Genomic DNA, 21,809 nt, shown 5'->3' with positions numbered 1-21,809 from the left:
CGAAGATTAATCGGGTAGCGTGGTCGCGCTTGTGTGTGTGTGTCTGTGTGGTAGAGATGAACAATAATGGCCACCGAGTCGTAAAGAGTGTGGTGTATGTTCCTGCTAAAAGCGATAAAATGCCCTGCACTTGATCCACTTCTTGTACATTATTTGATGTGCTTACCAACGTAAACAAATCAACAACACGAGAATGTCGTCTAGTTTAAATTCACGAATATATCGCGTTGGGGGTAAGTTTTAAGTTCAATGATGAAATTGTCAAACTCTCAAGGCCTGACGACTCGTCGACCCGCAACCTATCAATTTCATAGAAGTCCTTTTCATTATACACATGTTTAGAAAAAAAGTATCTTCGTGATAATTATGCCATTTGCGAGGGTAAATAAAAAAAAAAAGATTTCATATAAGATTTGCTCGATGGCAAAAAAGTTTTGACCCCCCACCACATATGACTCGGAATGGAACTGGACTTCATTCTGAGTCAAAACGCCGAACTTTCAATGTGACATCCTCGTACACCATTTTTCAGTTCACCATAGTCACATTTAAAAAAATACATTAGTGTACTATAGAAAAAGTTGTTTTTTTGGTGGGATTTTTGTGCTTTAATTTTACGTTAGCAATGAATAGTTAGCGCGCATGTGTAGTCGTTAACATTTGACTTTGGAGTCATTGATTGGTTTTTGGTCCATTATTTCATGATTTTCAATAGAATAACATTAGTATTATTTGTTGAGTTTGGTACTAGAAGCGAAGACCATAAGTACCTTACTCTATGTCTGGGTTGGAACTGAGCTGGATTTCCAAGACTTCTTCACTTGTTATAGCTTTTAGAATTCTCTCTCTTTTTAGATTATGTTTATGTTGAAACTGCCCCAGTTTATCCCTACCAAATTAGAAGGATCGAGGAGTTGACAAAATTGGGAAATGGTCAAATAGAGGCAAAAGTTCAATGTTTTTATCGAAGAAGAGATTTATCTACACCTTTAATAGCCCAAGCTGACCGACATGCTGGTGGGTGTCAACTATATTTCATTTTTATAATTTTTGACATTAAGTTAAGTTGTTTACAAGTTGCTTCTAAATTCATCCCTAAGCTGCAGCAGAGGAGGATGCAGAAATTGATATGGGGGAGGGGGAACTAGATGATACAAAAATACATCAACTGTCTCATCGAGAGTTGTTCCTTTCAAGGCAATACGAGACAATTAATGCCAGTCAAATAAGGTAGGTTTATTCCAATTAAATTATTAGATATAAAATTGTTCTATTGTTGTTTGAATTTCTGTACGTGCTTGAGTTAAAGTTGCTGGACTAAACTTGTATTTTTTATTATTTACACAGAGGGAAATGTCTAGTTACTCTTTACTGTGAGACAGAAATCCTTCCCCAGTATACTCAAAAAGAGGTTTGAATAATCTTTTAAAAAATCTTTGCTCATTTTTTATTCTCTGATTAAGTATTTATTTATTCATGTCAGGATTGGTTTTATTATTGCTTGGTGTACGATCCACAACAGAAGGCATTGCTTGCTGATAAGGGTGAAGTTGGAATTGGATCAAATTATCAACCAATCATATTACCAAAGCTTATTGACAGTGAGTTCTTCTACTTCTATACCATTCCAGTTTAGCATATAACAACAGAAGAGCGATTGCTCAAATGATTCCGGTCCAAGCATTTTATGATCCGACATTTTGCATTTCTGTTTGGAAGAAAATTTTGTTTGGATCTAGCATCATTTGTTAATTTTAGCTAAAATAACTGGTTTAGAGGAACAATTACAATATTTCTTTTAGGCCTTTATTCAATGTTGAAAGAAAACCTTGTGTCTCTTTGACATTTGAATTCTTGTATTTTTAGCCACGACTGATACAAGAGATTTGTCACTTTGGAAACACTTGTTTGGTCTGCAGAACATGAGCTTTCAGACCGTGAAGTTGATCAATTTCTTGTTGTTTCAAGGTGGGAAACCATTATCCATTCTATAATGATTTAAAGTAAAAAGCTTATTCATATTTTTCTTTCAGGTCTGTTGGTACATTTGCTCGGGCACTAGACTGTAGTAGTTCAGTAAAACAACCTAGTTTGCATATGAGTGCTGCAGCTGCATCAAGGGATATTACACAGGTATTTGTCAACTTATTCATAAAAACTACATTCTCAAACACTAGTTCCAGTATCTCCTGCAAGCCTGACTTTTAGGAATTCCATTAAAGTGACATGGGCTTGAAAACTAGAATCAATACAAGTGTTTTTTTTTCTAACATGGTATTTAGGAGGGTCAAGCCATGACAACTTGCACTACCCTCACATCTCATTGTACTAGGGTCACCAGTGGTGATGATGGGGAAATGACAGATACCCACATCACTTCTTCTTATCTCACTGTGTAGTCTCAATTGTTGTTGATGGGAAGATGACATGTCCCCATATTTTATTTGCATCAGGGGTTGTGATGGGATGGCGGGTTGTGGGTGGGCATTAAAAAGTATGTCTGACCAGTAATTTTTTTCCCAATCAAGGAAAAATGATACTTTGTTAAGTTTCATTTTTGAATTCTCCTTTAGTTTCATGCACTTAACGTTTTACACAAGAGCAAGTATGATTTGAGTCTAGCAGTTGGCTGTTTAGTACCATCTGGTGGACCTATTTTATGTCGAGATGAAATGGAGGAATGGTCTGCAGGTAAAAATTTATATTTTTATGAAGAGATTTGTGGCATCAACATGTTGTACTTCACAATTTTTCTCTAATTTTGAATTATTTTTCCAGGTGAAGCCGGGCTCTTTGAGGAAGCCATCAATAAATATGGAAAAGATTTTAGGGACATTCAAAAAGATTTTGTTAGTTCTGAATTGTTTTGATTCTGTTTCACACCTCAAGTAGAATTTTTGGAACCATTTTTCATCTTTCAGCTACCATGGAAGAGCATTGCAAGCATCATTGAATATTATTATATGTGGAAAACTACGGATAGATATGTTAGACAGGTATAAAGAACCACGCAAAGATTGCTTGTTTGGATTTCATTTTAACATTCAATTTGTGCAAAAAAGCTTGAATATATTTGGTGCCCTCATTGGACATTAATGTTTTGTAGAAAAGAATGAAATGTCTTGATAAAGAATCTGACTTGAAACAAATTCTTGTGTCAATCCGTAAGTTTATGAACCTATGTATTAGTTGGTTTTTTTTTGCCAGAATCATTGTCACTTGTATTTAAATTGCATTATGATGACATGCAGTTGTATTAAAGATTTTTATCTTCTAAATGTTGTTGTATTTTTCCCAGCCCTGGGACGACTTGTGTCACAGGTTCAGGAGATAAAGAATCTGTCAATTCAATACCTTACCCACCTCCTGGTGTGATTACTAAACCACCCAGTCCTGGCTACTGTTGTGAGAGCTGTTATGGTCAGTATTGCAGGAGAATGCTGATTGGTTGAAACCAGTGCTGTAGAACTAAATTTATGAGAATGGGGGGGCTCTCTTGATGAAGCTGAAGCCATGAAATAATGAAAAATTACCCATTTCAAAGGTAGAAGGGGGGCTCCTACCCCAAGTGCCCCACTTCTACAGCACTGGTTAAAACTACTTCCAATGACTTTCAAAGAGTATTAGTGTTTGCTTTTACTCAGATGGAATTGACCTTATAATTAGTTAATCTAACTGAATGTAATATTTTTTTCAGCAAATTCGTCAACTCACTGGTTTCCATGGTCACCTCCCAACACACAATATCGGCATTATGTTTGCTCTGTTTGTTGGGTATATTGGAAGAAATATGGTGGACTAAAGAAGCCTGGTATGTAGCACATGTTTAAATATTTTTTATTCACGACTACATTGATAACAAGAGCTATTTCTGGTTCCACAATGATCATTCGTATGTTTATATGTTTCCACATATTGAAATAACTTGTGAAGATCACAAGAACTGGGAAAGCAACTGTAGCAATTGAAACTACATATTAATATTTGCATGAAGTATTTATTTACTGTGAATACTTCTTTTCAATGAGTAAAATTTTGAACTGAAATGAGTTAAGGAACTTCTTTCGGCAAATTGCTCCATACACATAGTTTTTTTTACCAGAAATGTTTTTTTGATTTTCATATTTTTCGAGGTCATTGACTTATTGTTTAAATTGTATTCGTGTGCACATATTTAAGCATTTATTTACGTTTGTATTTTTCTCCGTAGATGGATTTTCAAGTCGAAAAGTCGGCGAGGATGTTCGTTATACTTGTCGTCTTTGTGGAAGGTCATTTAACCGAGCAGGTGTGAAAGCATTACAATGAATATGATTTGATTTTCAATTTCTGTAGTAAAATAATTTCAAGATCATTTTCAATATTTTGTTTCTAAATGTTTCTAAAGCGCTTCTTTCCAATCACATGTTGACCCATAAACCGTACAAATGTGTTGTTAATGGATGCGATAAGGTACATTGATGGTGAATCTTTCAATACTACTATGACATAGATAGTGCATTTTGTATATTCAGACTTTGTATTTGTTTAGACATTCAATACGGAGGCCAACCTGACGCGTCATCTCTCAGCCTGTCACTCTTTGCGACCTCGCAGCCCGCAGAATGCAAAACCTAAAACAGCTTTCTATATGAGGGCTTTACCACTCACAAGGATCTCGCGGTATTTGTGCAAGGATTTTCTTAAGTTTCCTCACTTGGCGCGAGTATTTAAGGCACCCATTGAAATTAATGACGTCAGACAAGCATGTGAGTATGATGACGGTTCACGTGATCGTTTGATTCAGGTTTCATTTTCATTTCTGTTTTTTACACAAAAAAGTTTCACTTCTTTTAAAAAAATTTGCAGGTATGAAACGTATTTCTTGCGAAGTAGTCGAAAAAATTATGAATGAAAGAAAAATCAAAAAACGGAAATCTCTACAGAACATAGTGGAAGTGTTAAAAGCAAGTCCGCCCAAACAACAATCGAATAATGATCTTACAATAACGTCAACCCACGTGACTAAGACTAGATCCAAGTCCACGTCTACAGTCTATCCTACACCAATTACGTCACCAACGCGTAAGATGATACATTCTCCTCGATTGTACTTATCACAAGGGAATGGAGGTGAAGTTGTCGAACCACGTCCTGCCCATTCTTCTAGACATATGTTATCACGTAAGAGATCTCTGGAGAGTAGCAACACACATCAAAATGGTTTGGATGGTATGTTAAAGTACTAAGATGGATTACATAGGGTTTCCTTTGTTTGGTCGTTTGAGCTATGGAAGATATGTTTCTCTTTGCACAAAAATTTTATTCATTTCGTGCAGGTCCATCAGCCAAACGATTTGTCAGTAATTCACCACTTGGTAAGAAAGGCTGCGAATGTAAACATTGCGGAAAAGTTCTTCACAATCAAGGTATTGAAACAAACTTTATTGTGCAATGAAAGAAATTCGCGTATAGTTGCATGTCTGCCAATCAACGCGCGTATATTTATTATGTGTAATGAAGCTTCATTTCCATTCACACGTTCTCGATACATAATGGTGGGAATATTCTTATTGATGCATGATATGAATGTCTAGGTAGGGCAACGCTGTTCATAAAATGATTTTTTTGGGGGGGGGGGAATGTTATATGAGTACGTTGATAGGAAAAGTTTAAATTTTTTTCTTCGACTTATTTAGTTTATGATTTTTCTAGCGAGTCTTTCTCATCATCTTCAAACTGTTCATCACGTCTCCCACCAATCAGGGCCTGTCACTGGTCCACCAAAACAGAAATCGTATCCCGCTTACTGCGACGTCAACCCGGGTATGGGTCCTGGAATCACTAAGATGGCTCCTTATGCTGAGCACACGGTGACGTCCTATAATTCTGCAGGTTTGAAAGTTAATCCCCAGGCTTCCAGCTCTCTTCCTGTTAACATGTCTCATAACAAATCACCGTCTAAGCAGGGTGGTGGCAGTTCTGCCATGGGGGTTAACGTAAACCAAAAATTAACATCTAACGCAATAAATAATCATTCGGTGATAAATGGACAAAATAAATCACGTGGTAGACTATCTCCAACAAGACAACCTCAGTTTATTGATCCACCTGAAGAATTTGTTTTTAGTGCAACCAAGGCAATGAGGTGAGTCTGGTTAAATGCTTTTATTACAAATTATAGTTTAATCGGTTTTTAATCTGATGTAATCGATTCGTTGAGTCTGTTCTTCATATTGTCATTGTGTACATTGTTCATTAATGTTCATAAATGTCCCATCAGGTCAGCTCGAAAGAACATCGAGGACACTGTTAGACGTCGTTTGCCGAGAAAGCCTTGGGTAGAGGTTAAATGCTCTCTTGAGGTCAAGGAGATCATGTATACGACAAGAAGGCAACACAAAATGAAAGATAAAACTCCGACAAAATCTGATCACTTCGTGAGTGATGAAAAGAAGGCCATAGAAGTAAAAATCGAAGCAACAGACAGCGGAAAAGATAGGAAACCCATTGGCGGTGTATTGCCTGCAATGAAGACTGGTGCTAGTCCTAAGGAACAGACAGGGATTCAGGGTGATACAGGGAAACTTAGCGGTATTGCTTCATCACGTGTCGTTGAACCTATTGTGATCGACGATTGAACTGGGCATACGTAAACTGATATTATTTATGAACCAAAGATTTATTAAAGTAATGTGAAGTTGTCTGTGAGATATGGAAACACGTTGAAAAGATAACGAAATATAGACGCTCTTGAGAATCGCTCGTGATCATTACATAGAACATTTTAAGATTTTTAAACCTCGACAAAATTCAGAAAGTCTACGGTGTTAGTTGAACAGGACGCGGACATCTCATGATGAAGAAAAAATATATGTGACATTGACATGTGAGCAATGTCCTATCGTTTGTATCTTTGCCATCCAAAACATTGCATCTTGTGTTGTACATTTCAGTATCAAAGGACATCGTGTGTATTATATAAATGAACAATCTTAGTGATTTCCCAAACAATGTCTGTGCTTAATCGTGGATATGATGTAAACTCAAAAGTTTTCTCTTTAAGTTTCCATTGTTTCTATAGCCGTGCATAGATAAGCAAGTTCTCCTAGATGAAGTACGTAATTTGTAGGATTTCTTGTGTCCATTATGGACAACGAAAACTGTGTAGCCACAGTGTGCAGACTTTTTAACCATGAAAACATGCTATGTAAATTTCGGTACATATTCTTCATCATTTACATCTCAACCATCACAGATTCTCACCATTTCGGCTCAATCTTCTGATGTTGCTTGCCCATATCCCTGTTTTCATTGCAGTATTGTATAGATGTTTATTACTGTAGTGATAAGATTTATTCAAATATAACTTGTACAAAGATCGTAAATTTGACAGTAGTTGTATTTTGTCATCATCTTCATATCAATCTACGTATTTTAACTCAATAAAAATGGCGATAAGAATTTGTTTCCACGTACGGTGAAAGTCCCATGAATTTTTTGTTATGGTAGACATGCAATACTAAATAAATAATTTGTATAGAAGTACTTTAGTGCATGTCCTGGAGCAATAAATTTATGTAAAACCATTCTGTTAGTGTAAAAATAAATTACTTCGGGTTCAAATAAATTACTTCTAAGTTTCAATCATCCTAACTCCGTAAGCAGGTCGCGCGTCATTAATTATTTCATGTTTGATTCTTCTTGTAGTTTTATAACCTCTGTTCATAGTTTAGATTCTTTAGATTTGTAAAACTCATTCATAAATTTATCAACTCTTGCTATCGATTTAAAATTATCATCTTGTGGTTCGTCGTTATTTAAGTTCGTCGTTGCAATACCCGTATCCACAACCAGTCTGCCGTATTGCTCTTGGAATAAACACAATATGGGAATACAACCCGCGCATGAGGCACATAACGTCCAATTCATCCATATCGTTCCTGCGTTATTAAACGAAGAGAGTCATTTTAAAGAGTTGATAAAATTCTCATTTAAATAAGCTAAGTCTAGGTAAAAAGAGATGGGAGTACTATTTTAATTACATGTGCAGTTAATGTTGAGTTATATCTTGGGTTTGTGAGTTCAGATTCCTAGATGAAACACTCATGAAGGGATATAACCTCGCTATGGATTTATGATAATCCGTTCAATCGCTGTGAATTTATGATAATCCGTTCAATCAATCGTTGTGAATTTATGATAATCGTTCAATCAAGTGAAATGATACTCAGTCAACGGATAACATTGATATTTTACGTCGAAGATCACATCAGTTACCTATTCCTGGGATCATTGTGACGACCAGAAATATGACAGTGCACAGATTATTGATAAGAGTAAGAATGCCGGTGGTGACTCCTTCCGCTATAGGGTAGGTGCACTCAACTGTGAGTTCGTAGAATAATGGTATGGTGCCACTGATACTAAAACCACCGATGATACTGGATGAAAAGATCAATCCTGGAAAAAGTAGTCATTGTTTTTCGTTAACTAACAAGAATTATAGAATAAACATAAGTGAAACATGTCCACGTAGTAGGTACCTTTAGAAAAAGGGATTATCTCAAGACATAGCAGAGAGAAAAGAAGAAAAGCCACGGCTGAACAAACGAAGAGAAACAATAACAGACTTTTGATTCGACCTCCGAAGAAATCCGAAAATCTAAATTTAAAAAATTGTGTGAGCTTGGAGTTTACCAAGGAGTAATTTTTTGGTACATTACATCTAGTATTCTCTCGCTTACCTTGCTAACAAAACTCCTGCAAAAATTCCGGCAATTGTCGTCCAAAATCCGATCCATCCGGCTTCATTCTACAAACGTTTTAAAAAAGAGTAATATTCGTTGAGAAAACAGAAACAAGACATTATTCAAAGAGTTAATTTCGAATTTATTGCAAATTCGTCATCAGACTAGAGTTAAAATATTGTGGCTCAAGTTATATGTGTGCAGTGACATCATTAAGAAAAGTGTCGCTCAAGTTATATGTGTGCAGTGACATCATTAAGAAAAGTGTCGCTCAAGTTATATGTGTGCAGTGACATCATTAAGAAAAGTGTCGCTCAAGTTATATGTGTGCAGTGACATCATTAAGAAAAGTGTCGCTCAACTTATATGTGTGCAGTGACATCATTAAGAAAAGTGTCGCTCAACTTATATGTGTGCAGTGTCATCATTAAGAAAAGTGTGAGTTTCCTGAGAAAGATTGTTTGTGTAGCTCAGAGATCGAGGAGCGATGTTTGCCTTTATCTACATGACATTTGCCTGGTTGAAAGTAATTTAACATAAAGCATACCTGATCAATTCCAAAGCCTTCAAGATTTAACGCTAACACCGCTGACCAACCGCTGTAAACCCCTAGAGAATATGTTGATCGTAAAAGACACTACTAAAGCAACAATTGTGTGAGGTCACAGGAAAGTAAAACAGTAAACATTTTTTAACCTGTAGTTATTCCGTATATCATGGAAAGAGTCCAAAATTGTTTGTGACGTAGAAGTTGACGAAAGCCATCTTTGAAATTTTCTCTTTGCGTGGCCGAGGAAAGACTGGGTGGACTTGGCGGTTTATCGGGGAAATAGCAAAATGTACAGATGAATAGAATTGCAACCACTCCAAATTCTAAAGGAAATTGATAAAAAATGATAATGGACAATGTTAATTATTTTCAATGGGTAATTTTTCTGTAACACCAGAATGGAAACTTATTAAAATTGGAAAGACGAACTTTGTGTGATGGTTATTTGGCAGTCTGTTTATCTTTCAAAATAAGACAATTGAAGACGTAGCAAGACACAATTTATACCTACCGATATAAAGAAGCATCATAATTTCATCTTCACGTTTTTGTAGAAAACGCTTTCGGTCATTATTTACGTCGTCTTCATTAATTTTTTCAGCAAAATTAATTCCAGAACCTCTTGCATAAATTGTTTTGGCTTCATTCTCGGTGAAAACTAGATGCCACACTGCAAGTTCGTCATAGGCCGCCCAAGAAAATTGATATTCATTATTTGGCCGTCCAAGTGTGAAGGATGTATGTGTGTTGCGTAATGAGTCTGTAGTAGACGAATAAATAGTTCTACTTGCCAAAGTACCGTTTGTATACACAGTCAAGCCGTCACGTGCACTCCAACTGAATAACACGTGGGTCCATGTACGAGAGGGAACATTCATGTGCGTCGTCCATAATGCTTTGCCGGTGCGAACACTGACCGCCACAGCATGACTGACATTCCTAAATGCATCATGATATATGACAAATCCTGGCTGTCTGACGTCCGTACCGCTAGTACCCAGGAAATATTGTATATCGTTCGTAGATGAATATGACAGCCAGAAAGAAACTGTAAAACCTTGTTTACACGAATATGGGTTTCCTGGACATGTATTGGCGAAGTCACCGAGATCTACAAAACCTTTGCCATTTAAAGCGACAGCTTTGCCAACTTGTCCTGGCACGAGAATCGATCCGTGAGCGAAGCCCTTTTGATTGCTTTTACCGTCGTTTACGAGATACATATTTTCGATCGATGTTTGATTCGACGGTTTTAGTAACTCGTCCATGGACCAGTAATTAACTGCATCTTTGTATAATGTTTCTGAAGAAAGAGTGATGCATTTCGTGTGAGTTTGAAGACAATTGAGAAGGCTGCATGTTAAATTCGTATTTTGCAGCGTACCTGAGAGAGGAATTGTCTTGTTTAGATTTGGTGACAGGAAACTAAAAATGTCATTTGAACATAATTATCTCAATGAATCTGCTATACCTGTTCGTAATAATAGAATACCTGTGATTGGAAGATGAAAAGCGCAAAGGCATAGGCTCATTGTGTAAAATATCAACCCTTCCTACCACGTTTGGACCTATAACAAAGGACATTGCAACACCGAGAGAACCGCATAATGCAGATATCGCAGTCGCAGTTGTTCTCTCGTTCCGTGGAAACCATGCTGAAGACAATAAGGGTGGAGCAGCTTGTGTGACTGGGCCAGCAAGACCATTTAAAAATTGTCCAGTAGTCATTGTCCTACATAAGATGGATATAATTAACATTAGGAATGTTCAAGACGAATTGTTTGCAAAACGGTGAAAAAACACTATACCAGATAGCAGTGTCATGGTTACGGGTTACGCAACGTAAACCTGTTCCAGCTAACATCAGAAAGACAGACAGAACCAATGAAACACGAAGACCTGTCAAAGTTTTAGAACATTTCTTAGCATTTATCAACGCTCGAAAGCAAAATGCAGACAGATTTTATGTTCAGAGTCAAAAGCAAAGGCTGAACATTGAGATCATCAGTTCACCGTATTGTCATGCGCACTTTAATGAGAAAAGCGAACATAACAATTATCTCCTTTCATCCTTTATGTAATAGATTAGCCATGCAGGCGACAAACCTTTGACATCCATTAGCCACGAGAAGAAAACCATAGTAAGAATATAGGTAATTGGATCCAAACTTGCAAGAAGAGCAATTTCTGCATTTCCCCAACCAAATACGGCTTTGACTGTTCCAGATATTGGTCCAAAAGCGTTCCATGCACAGTACTGTGCAAATGCAGTCAGCGAAAACACAAAAAGAATGTAAAAACGTCTATTATAGGTAAGTATTTGATTAGGTTCATTGCCATCGTCGGAAACCTCCACACATTCTCTCTCATAAACGTCACCGTTTGACACGTGACTATTTGAAATATCACTTCGTCTTCTTGAGATGACCGTGAAAGAGGAATCTAAATGAAAAGTAGGTGTTAGGTGTGGTCAAATAAATGGACAATATTACCCAAGGTATTTTTTGTCGATAAGCGAATATATTTATTCATTTACACTAACCTAAATGTGAGTTTTTTTCGCTTTGTAAAGGTTGCCAAGGATCTTCATTTAGTTCAACGTTCATTGCATTGAAGGTGAGCGGAACATCTAACGTTTGCTGAAAATCTTCTGCTCCATCTTCCTCCATTCATGGAAAAAACTAAACGAAAAATATACATTCATATCAATCCGAGTATCAAAATCAACAAGTATTTTCAGAAAATATGGATGCCGTTCATTTACAGTCACTTCGTGTGGGCTAATAGCTCTCGTGCAAGCTTGTCATGAATATGATTATTGAGTCATTAAAATTGGAATTGCAAAAAAATAACGTGAAGTTAAGAGGTTGCATAATCATACAGGATTTTGTTGTTTTTACGATAGGAATACACTCTGAATACAACAACTTGTAACGTTGTAGCTACATTGATTAGTTAGCTCGTCATTCGAAAGATCCAAAGACTTGTTTTGTTTGTCATTATATATGTAAATTGTTGACTTTGTGAAGACCGTATTTGGATGTAACACTTTAAGCGACATAATCTTTGCCACATAAATATTGTACTAAAATGTGACCTCCCAAAAAAATACGTGCGATTACAAAAGCACATTGCACTAACAAACTTTAAACCTTTTTATCAAACGATTAAGCAAAGTAGTCTACAATATAGAACAAGTTTTGGCATGTACAAACTTTGTATTATCTATAAAAAGAACATTGGCATCGTACAACCTGCTGTGTCAACACTTTTATCAACGTAAACGATGCTGACATTATTTATATTGTAAATAGAATTGAAAAATTCAATATCTTCGACGTATACTTTTTAAATTTCTGAACATTATATAAGGAAAATACCATTCACAAGGATGAGGAATCCTATTGTGTTCGTCGTATTCAAATAAAAACAGTAAATATATATCGAAAGTTTAACTCTCTCTTCCATCTTTCGGCTTTGCATCTCACAAGGGTCGGCACAGCGAATCATTTACCTCCATGATCTCTTTTTTATCTACCGTATCCTCTACTTTCAAACTACCTTACTGCACGAAAAAGTTCAAACTACCTCAGGGAAAATCCACGAATAGACGAATATTGACAACATTTTCTGTTTCATTCTTTTTATAGACGAACAAATGAGGCCAGTCAAAAGAAGCATTTCTAAGTAAGAGCTAAGTAAAGGTTTGTTAAGGGTCCTAAATGTAATATGATACTTACTAGTTGATGTGTGAACGACAAAATTTATTTTCTATTGAATCTCATTATGCAAGAAAAATATTTGAATTATCAACAATCAGCAACGAAATGAAATGTTACCTCGAACGTATTTGTGTTATGAGTTCGATTAAGGTCTTTGTGTTTACCTGTAACTAAATTCCATTAATGTTCTTTTCCGCCAGTTATTTGATGGAAAAAGTATTTTGACAGATCATTCTTCAAAAAAACCTCATTGCATCACCTGACTCGTTCATTTTAACGGCACGTGAATTAACAAACGAACTTTGGTCATTACGTCATAATAATTTTAATTTGCGGAACGCGTCTTTAACACTGATATGCATATTACATCGTTTAATATACATATCTGTGGTCTTTAAAGGCCTGGCTTGGATCACGGCCTGGCCTGGCTGGCTGCCCATGCACATATAAAATTGAGCATCGCAGCAAGCCCGAGTAAGCCCAAAAATCTAAAGCTAACCTTTGGCAGGAAATTTGCACGAAAAGAATGTTTAGCAATCAACAAAATCACGGAAAACGCTACGACAGCGCAGTTAAAAGTCGTAATTTCATAGATCAATTTGCGCATGACAAAACATATAACTCAGAGTAAAATTTTGTCAATATAGCCTCATGTATGTTTTCAAAAACGTTATGTATTTTTATTACAAACAGCTTTTTTGACATATTTTAGTTTGATTTCTATGTCGAAATACATCATCAAAATATGTAATAAATTGACATTCAATAAACAATAAAAGCTTTGAAAGTTTCAAAATAATAAATATATTTCAAAGCAGAGAAGCCTCCTTCTAAATCTATAAGTTATATCTAAATATCAAATAAAAATGTATAAAAAACATGACTGCTCAATTTCAACTGTTCAGATAGAGCATAATAACTTTGAATTATGTATAAATAATTCTTTCATATGATTCATTACAATAATGAAGCGCGCAGTCACAGTGTAGAAATAAACGCATGTTATGCTAATGTCACACTGCTCTAAAAATACCGACAACGTGACCACAATTTTTGGCAAAGCAGGCCGGCAACAAGACCAGATTTTCAAATAGAAAGTATTCTTCATTGATAATTTTGCACTTGATTAAGGGGGGGAAAGTAAAAAGACTTTCAAAACGATATGGCTTACCTTTAATTTTCACCCGATCAGACTAAAGCACGCGTTAAAAATACTCTCAATTTCAGTAGGGAGTCGGTGCGACGTCTGTAAGATCATCGAACGCTGAACAATGCAGCATACAAGGTGAAAAATATGATCTGTCTGTGAATCAAGTAAGCACTTCATGAAGAATTTAATGTGTAGGTATCATTTCTTCCTGTCCAGTGCGAGAATTTGTGAAGACGTAAACAGAAATGGGATATTTGGTCATATGTCCTTTGTTTGTGGAAAAGTGTTGGATTTGCATTGTGTTGGTTTACGTTTCCAAAACCATCCAAAGGAAATGTTATGTCAAACGTTAAACTCGTGATTTCATTTTCCTTGGCAATTTGAGGAGGCAAAAAAAATAGAAAGGAAAGCAAGCCGATTAAACATCGGATATTATTATGTACATTGTATAAACTTAACCTTGACCTAATGAAAAATTTTCTGCGGAAGGACAGAATTCAGCACTGAAAGCAGTATCATGTGCTCTGTAAATAATATCATGACAAATGGTGCAAATTTTTTCGCACAAAAGATTTTGTTAAGAGACGTCACCTGTGATTAACAGACACTGATCCACTGCAAGCCCTTCCACTGAGCGTCTGGCTCCTTATGAACTTTATAACTACAAAACTGCACTGAGAATATTCCTAATCATAATGAACCAATCAACGAGTAAATTGTGCATTATGGTATCATGGTTTAATTTAATTAATTGTGAAATGCCCGCAATCAAGTCGTAAGCGGTATTCCAAAAAACAACAAGCATCATGGCGGACGACGACGAAGAAGATTATATGTCAGATGCATTTCTTTTAGGTCTCGAAGATAACAGGCCCGGCCTTTCATTTGGAGTTGCTGCAAGGCAATACAAGAGGGAAGCCAAGAGAAAACAAAAAGAAGCAGAAAATAGAATAAAACCTTTAAAACAACGGGAAAAAGAGCGTAGAGAAGAAGCACTGTCTAATGCTATTGGTAGATCAAACATAGGTTTTGCTCTGCTTCAGAAAATGGGTTTCCAGGAAGGAAAAGGACTCGGAAAACAGGGTAAAAGCGAAATATCATAAACTTTAGTACATAGTATACATGATGCTGTAGTTTAGACTTGTTTTGTCTTTCTTAGGGGAAGGTAGAACAGAACCCATACCACTGTCTATCAAGGAAGGTGAGGTGAGACGATACTTATTACTGACATATTCTTTTTTTTAATAGTAATTTGTTGATTAAAAGGTAGAGGAGGTTTGGGTCGGGAAATGGAATTGAAAAGAAAAAAGAAATGTTTTGAGGTTGCACAAGAGAAACGTCAAAAACTGGAAGAAAAGCAACGCGCGCTGTTCCGTGAGACACAAAAAGAGAAATTTTCAAATAAGCAAGTGGAGAAGGATCTTTTTAAAAGCCAAAAGGCTTGTGAGCAATTAGATAAGGCAAAGGTAAGCTATTAATATATGTACATATGTTTGAAAGAATATAAAAGTATCTCCGGATTTTTATCAAAGTATTTTATTGAGCTTTCAATACATATGTTTCTATTGAAGTACTCGTACTAACATATTAATTTGAACTTAAAGAAACTTGAGTGCAAAGAAATTTGGTTTTGGCCACAAATACCCCAAGAAACTGATGACGATGAGCAAGAGGAATGTGAAGAGGCAAATGTAGAGGAAATAGAAGTAATTTTATTGTTTGACACAGAAATACTTTTCTGAAGTTGAATTCTTTTGATAGCATTGCTGTTCATCAAGCATTATTTTACTTTTATCTAGAATTCCGAGAAATTGGCAATTCTTACAGATTATTTGAGAAGTACTCACTTCTATTGCATATGGTGTGGTACATCATACACAGGTTAGTTGATACTGTTTCACAACAATATAGTTCTTAAACAATCCACTACATATTTACCTTCAGTCCAATTCTACAATTTAGTCCATTTCACTAAAAACAATTAGTGAAAAAAATTGGCAATGAATATTTTTTGCTATTGTAGACAATGAAGATTTGTTAACCAACTGTCCTGGAAACACTGCCAGTTCTCATGATGACTATTGAATGATTAGTCCAAGATAAATGCAAGAGCTCTACTCCAAGGTAGGTACTGTTTTATAAAAGGCCAAAAGAATAGTATGCATTCCATCATTAAGAGCTAAACTGGGCTGCTTCCCATCTTTGGAACTAAATACAGAAAACCCAAGGGAGATTGATGCCAGAAAATAATATGAATAATGTGAAAGAACTATAAATATGGATTATGTATCTTTTTGTGACTGTTTGAAATAGCAACTGTTAACAAGTTAACATAATGTATTGAACAAACTTTAAAAATATTGTTTAGTTTTCCCTTAAAGTTAGTGCCTTACAAATTATAGCTTAAATTGATGACACATCGTTCTCGGACAACCTAACATCTTTCTCGGACGACCTAACATCTTTCTTTTCATGATTTACAACTATTTTCAATGTGAACTCAGTTTATTTTTTTAGTCGGAGTGTTCGAGCACGAGTTACTCTTTTTGATCCACTATCATCCTCAATATTATCTTTGATTATGTCGTTGATGACAGGTTTACTCTCTGATGTTTCTTCCGCACTTTTTCCTTCCTTCCTGCCATTATTATTTATGGATTCATCATTATTAAAAGGAGCATCTTCAACATTATCATCTATTTTCTTTGCCTTGGCATTTCGTGGTAACCTTTTACGACTTACACCAGTGCTTGCTCGCTTTCTGCCTCGAGATGATTTTGGTCGAGATTGAGCAGTGCATTGCTCTGTTGTGTTAGAAACGTCAAAATCCTCATGAGTTTCGTTTGCCTCGTCATTGCACTTCGTTTCTTTAGGCATTTGAGAAAGTTTATTGGACATTTGACATATCTCATTCTCGTGAGAAACGTCGACATTTTCAGCAATTTTATCGGCTGTGGTATTTTTCTTCGTCTCCTCTGGTAATTGAACAGATTCATGGAACCCCAGAGTCAGACGTGTCTCGTATTCATTCTCAGAAATGCTAAAATGTCTCTTCTCATTGTCCGTTGTATCTTCGGGCAAATGAGAAAGTTCATTAGTCATAATCAGACTTGTCTCGTTCTCATTCCGAGAAACATCAACACCTTTAAAAGTTTTATCAGCCGTCACTCCTGATGAATGAACAGGACCATGGGGCGCCAAAAGTTTGTCGTTCTCATTCTTGGAAACTGCTAAGTCTTTGGACGAGTAATCGATCTTGTCTGTCGTTTCTTGGAGCAAATGACGAATTTCATTGGACGCGACACTTCTCTCGTTGTCATTCTGAGAAACGTCTTGAGAAATTTTGCCAGCTTCAGAGCTTTCAATGGGTTTCGTAGACGAAGATAAAACGGTAGTGGATTGAGTGTTATCAAAAACTTCGGCATTTCGAATTAGGTCTCCATTGAGTTTTTTAGTTTCGCAATGCAAAATTTCTCTGGTGGTACTCAAGTCTACAGTGGCATTACTATCTTTGTCATCCTGCAAGATTTCTTTGGTGGTACTCAAGTCTACAGTGGCATTACTATCTTTGTCATCCTGCAAGATTTCTTTGCTGGTACTCAAGTCTACAGTGGCATTACTATCTTTGTCATCCTGCAAGATTTCTTTGCTGGTACTCAAGTCTACAGTGGCATTACTATCTTTGTCATCCTGCAAGATTTCTTTGGTGGTACTCAAGTCTACAGTGGCATTACTATCTTTGTCATCCTGCAAGATTTCTTTGTTGGTACTCAAGTCTACAGTGCCATTACTATCTTTGTCATGGTGGTACTCAAGTCAAGCATTTATCTTTGGCAAGATTTTTGGTGGTACTCAAGTCTACAGTGGCATTACTATCTTTGTCGTCCTTAGGTTTGTCTTTGGAAGGTAACCGCACGATTTCGAACTCTGCTTGAGTATCTTCACCGGGCGGTTTTTCATCGTCGTTAACGTCTATCTTATCCAATAACTTTTCAAATTTAGACGCTGTCTCAGAATTATAATCATCCACACTTGTATGCCAGTCACCTTCTCCCACGGTCTGCAAAGCAAACAAAAAACACTCTATCCATCATGAATGTATGACACCTCTACTTCATGTAACATCAACGTAAACAAGAAATGGTTTATGTTGACGACAAACCTGTCCATGTTCGTTTGTGTCACTTTTCCATTTTCCTCCACCTGTCCCACGTTGACCGTAAGTGGGAACACGAAGACGAGGTCTTCCACCGTAAACGTCACCGTACTGATGTCCAAATTGATTTTGTGGACCGATCATTGGTCCAACGGGTTGTCCATAAGCAAGGGGTGGCATTCCCGCTTGATAAGGTTGTTGTAATCCTTGATATTGAGTAACGTAAGGTTGGTGTATGATACCACTCACTGCAGGGTGTGCTGGCATCACAGAGGGATAGCCATAGGATGAGGGGTAAGCTATGGCAGATGGTACAGTTGGACTATACGGGACATAGTTTGATCTAAACAGGAAATTAAATTAGGGATAATGGTGGTCATGGTAGCAGCGTTTCCAGAAATTTTATTTACTCACGCGGGGTAAGATGGATACTGCGACTGCGCTGTTTGCACAACTCCAGCAGTTGTACTTTGCACATATGTGTTTGATTGTGTACTCTCTTCAAGGTTAAAGATCTTTTTGAGATTTGTTTTGGACCAATCTAAGTTGAATCCATACAAACACGAGCAACATTGAAATGAAGGTGGATCGTTGGCGCCTAGATAAAACAAAGGGGGAAGAAAATGCATGTTAAAATCAGCTTCATACGCTTAAATCCACCAAAAAGTCTCTAAATAATTGATATAGTAATATTTGAATGTATACTGTAAAATTACATTTTACTACAGTCGCGCTTTAGTTTCAAACACGCGTGCATCAATTTAAAATGAAGGAATATTTTTAAATTTTAGTCGATCCCTTTTGCGCATCATCGACGTGAATACATAAGTTATACAGGGTAAGTATTTTACAATCCAAAGAAATTGGATGGAAAAACCTTAAAAAAATCCGGAGCACGGCTTTGGTATGTTTTATGCAAAGACAAAGTGCCATGCGCGCGATTTTGGTGAATATGCGAACCTAAAACCAACTGCAGCTGAGTATCCAAAAGAAAAAGCCCACACAAGACATAAAAATGACAGTGAAGTTCCAGAAGATCAGTCTGTGCTTTCACCTTTAGCCATTTTGAAAGCTTTTTGTAGCTGCAGCAGTTTTTCCAACGTTGGTGGTAGTTTTGCATCTTTAGCAGAGTCCTTCACCAAGATGATGTATCGCACAGCATTTGACCCGCAATGTGGGCAGGAACCATCTTTTGAAATTGGATAACTGGTTGCAGCTAAAGTAGATGATGTTGCTGAAGTGATTTTGATGGTACTTGAGGACGTTGTCACGATGCTGACCAAAGATTTTGTATCAGTTTTCGAAAGCTGTTCCTTAATGGTTTGCTTTGTTTCTTTCCCCTCTGCAAACTTGGTTTCATTTTTTGGCTTTTCTTCCATGTCTTTAAGAGATCCTGACTTTGTAACTCCTATTATAAAAATTTGCTCGCACTCAGTCAGATGTACTTTCCATGCCATTATTGGGAAAGCCATGTGCAATTGATAATATTTTGGAAGATAGTATTATTATTAAGAATAAAAATAGCTTTATTACCTTCCTTGGAAATGTTTCAACCCTATTCCATACCTATGCCAGTTTCCATGCAACAAATTACTCTTATTTTGCATAAACATTACTTTCCCTATCATCCCAAGTTGCAAACTCAAAACCAGCTTCTTACCATTTTCATCTGCATGTGAAAAAGAAAGGTGATATTTAAACACTAAGTTTACTTGTAGATGAAAAAACATGCTTTTTATGGTAGTTTAAGGTGCAACATATAATTTTGGCAGTTTACAAAATACCTTTAGTGCCATTTTCTTGAAGTTTTTTCCGTGCTTTTGCAAAATTCTTTTCAAAAATTGTAATAAAGTTGTAAGATGTGTGACTTTTTCAAATGTACAATATATAGGGTAGGCTTAATTTTCCCCATTGTCACAACTCACAAATTAAATTATAATAATCACTTACCAATTTTAGTAAGCCTTTAAGAAGTTTAGTCAAATTAACAATGTCCCAATTAATATTAAATCCAGCAGCCAATGGATCTAATGGACAAGAGCCTCGACACATAAAAGTGGGTGCCTTCTGTAATGATGATGTTAGAACATAAAACTTTGATTAAAATTACCATATACATGACACATATTGATTAAAATTGCTATAAAATCACAAGTAACGCAGTTTACTAATCACGACAAAAAATTGTAGCTCACTTTCCACAAGTTATTGTCTTGACTTGACCATAAAACTGCCTTTCCTTTTCTCAATAAATGATAAAAAATATCCGGCATGTCACCCATAGGAAACAACCTAAAATTATCAATTCTTTTATTTCAACATGAAAACAATAAAATCATGCATGGTTTTCTGTAGTAATAACTTTAAGAAAGAATTTGTAGTAAAAGTTACTCATAACAGTGAGAACATACTCATCTAAGATAACAAAAACAAGTATGTTGCTTTGACATCTTGGGCAATTGCCATCTTGGGAAATGGGAAAGTCTTTTCCTCTCAAAAGATTGCCTTTGACACGCCAGTCAACTTTGCTAAAACAGATGTCATTCACATTTAGATATGAATCCATTTTCATTTTGCTTTATTGATGTGAACGATATCACAGTAACCTAACAAAGAGTTAACAGTAAAGATAATTATGTAGTTCTCAGGCCTGTATTAACAATTATGATGATGTTGTGATATTCAACTTGTACAGAAAGGAAAATATAACTAAGATCAAAAACAGTGTAATAATATTCATGTTAAGCTTTACTCTTCTACTTTTTATAAAATATTATGGTCAACTTACCTGGAAAAATGAACAACTTTTCTCCATAGAAATAAAACCACAGTAATGATCTCTGCTGACATTAAATTATTTTGCTGATTCATAACCGCAGCTATTTCAAGCCATGCTTTTGTCTTAACCCATGGAACAACAGGACATTAACTATTAACATGGTCAGGTCCACTAGTTATGGAAACCTGATCATTGTAACAGTTTTTGCAATGCCTCGAATGTATATGAATTAGATTTTCCATATTTGTAAGAAGTTTCTTTTTGGAAATCGTTAAAACAACCTTATCCGCCATTGAGGAGATATATTGCTTAATTTGTGCATTCACAAGATAGCACAATAGCAAGTATATCTTAACTTTATTATGATAAGTAAAATATGTTTATGAATTACAGAGTTTACAAACTGCATTTGGACGCTTGTTTCACATTGATGCACGTCAAAATGTTGGCTCGAAGTGTGGATGAAATGGTTCTGGAGCCAGAGAACTGAGAGAAGTTGAGAGAAATAGTGAGCTACCTGTTATCAAAAAATTGATCATCTTCGCTTTCTTCAGAGCTCTCTTCTTCGTCAGAATCATGTGGAAGACCTTTTTCTTCCTTTAAGAAAAGTATATTAAGGTAGATTGTTGAATTACAAACGAAATAAAAGAGTGGTTTCATACCTCCATAGTTTGGCCCATTTTCTTTCCAGTCAAGATAATCAGTGGTGAAGATGCTAAACTG

General features: G+C 36.1%; 4 protein-coding genes across 13 annotated transcripts; 2 read left to right on the top strand and 2 right to left on the bottom strand.

The window, feature by feature from the left end:
* The first annotated feature begins 47 nt into the window (after nt 1-47).
* Nucleotides 48-7,367, top strand: LOC124441221 (metastasis-associated protein MTA2-like). Its single transcript, XM_046991656.1, is given in 22 exon segments — nt 48-233; nt 856-1,017; nt 1,101-1,230; nt 1,348-1,411; nt 1,484-1,601; nt 1,867-1,890; nt 1,893-1,968; nt 2,034-2,133; nt 2,574-2,691; nt 2,779-2,849; nt 2,922-2,996; nt 3,107-3,164; nt 3,299-3,364; nt 3,367-3,420; nt 3,698-3,811; nt 4,211-4,288; nt 4,388-4,452; nt 4,532-4,748; nt 4,849-5,211; nt 5,319-5,408; nt 5,695-6,127; nt 6,263-7,367. Coding segments are annotated over 22 exon segments (2,874 nt in total). The 5' UTR covers nt 48-193; the 3' UTR covers nt 6,621-7,367.
* LOC124441207 (solute carrier family 49 member 4-like) lies at nt 7,317-14,849 on the bottom strand. 7 transcript variants are annotated; one of them, XR_006946910.1, is made up of 14 exons: nt 13,166-13,419; nt 11,822-11,960; nt 11,386-11,721; nt 11,088-11,178; nt 10,772-11,011; nt 10,664-10,704; nt 9,791-10,582; nt 9,426-9,602; nt 9,277-9,338; nt 8,727-8,794; nt 8,526-8,644; nt 8,260-8,442; nt 7,594-7,922; nt 7,317-7,501 (listed from the first exon to the last, which is right to left on the bottom strand). XR_006946910.1 is itself a non-coding variant. In XM_046991636.1 (14 exons), the coding sequence occupies exons 3-14, from the start codon at nt 11,946-11,948 to the stop codon at nt 7,705-7,707; spliced, it is 2,454 nt and encodes an 817-aa protein (XP_046847592.1). In that variant the 5' UTR covers nt 11,949-11,960; nt 14,173-14,304; nt 14,743-14,810; the 3' UTR covers nt 7,317-7,704. The 7 variants fall into 7 exon arrangements, 6 of the variants coding, with proteins under 6 accessions (XP_046847592.1, XP_046847594.1, XP_046847591.1 ...); XM_046991636.1 differs by lacking the exon at nt 13,166-13,419 and adding exons at nt 14,173-14,304; nt 14,743-14,810 and having other exon boundaries at nt 7,317-7,922; XM_046991638.1 differs by lacking the exon at nt 13,166-13,419 and adding an exon at nt 14,743-14,849 and having other exon boundaries at nt 7,317-7,922.
* A 14-nt stretch (nt 14,850-14,863) lies between these two features.
* LOC124441218 (G patch domain-containing protein 11-like) lies at nt 14,864-21,753 on the top strand. Of its 4 annotated transcripts, none has more exons than XM_046991650.1 (7): nt 14,864-15,234; nt 15,311-15,352; nt 15,418-15,617; nt 15,756-15,857; nt 15,951-16,032; nt 16,175-16,275; nt 21,480-21,753. In XM_046991650.1, exons 1-6 carry the CDS (start codon nt 14,958-14,960, stop codon nt 16,234-16,236), a joined length of 765 nt encoding a protein of 254 aa, XP_046847606.1. In that variant the 5' UTR covers nt 14,864-14,957; the 3' UTR covers nt 16,237-16,275; nt 21,480-21,753. The 4 variants fall into 4 exon arrangements, with proteins under 4 accessions (XP_046847606.1, XP_046847608.1, XP_046847607.1 ...); XM_046991652.1 differs by lacking the exon at nt 21,480-21,753 and adding an exon at nt 19,099-19,852; XM_046991651.1 differs by lacking the exon at nt 21,480-21,753 and adding an exon at nt 16,370-16,509.
* On the bottom strand, nt 16,471-21,797 carry LOC124441206. Its single transcript, XM_046991633.1, has 12 exons — nt 21,749-21,797; nt 21,604-21,683; nt 20,719-20,835; nt 20,503-20,599; nt 20,258-20,374; nt 20,092-20,137; nt 19,968-19,976; nt 19,362-19,715; nt 18,722-18,905; nt 18,314-18,650; nt 18,038-18,211; nt 16,471-17,898 (listed from the first exon to the last, which is right to left on the bottom strand). The coding sequence occupies exons 1-12, from the start codon at nt 21,764-21,766 to the stop codon at nt 16,657-16,659; spliced, it is 2,775 nt and encodes a 924-aa protein (XP_046847589.1). The 5' UTR covers nt 21,767-21,797; the 3' UTR covers nt 16,471-16,656.
* Nucleotides 21,798-21,809: the final 12 nt, after the last annotated feature.

This window comes from Xenia sp. Carnegie-2017, unplaced genomic scaffold (genome assembly GCF_021976095.1).
Source record: "Xenia sp. Carnegie-2017 unplaced genomic scaffold, XeniaSp_v1 HiC_scaffold_20, whole genome shotgun sequence".
Taxonomy (NCBI): domain Eukaryota; kingdom Metazoa; phylum Cnidaria; class Anthozoa; order Malacalcyonacea; family Xeniidae; genus Xenia; species Xenia sp. Carnegie-2017.
Note: the sequence above shows the minus strand (reverse complement) of the source record. Positions and strands in the feature narration are given on the sequence as shown.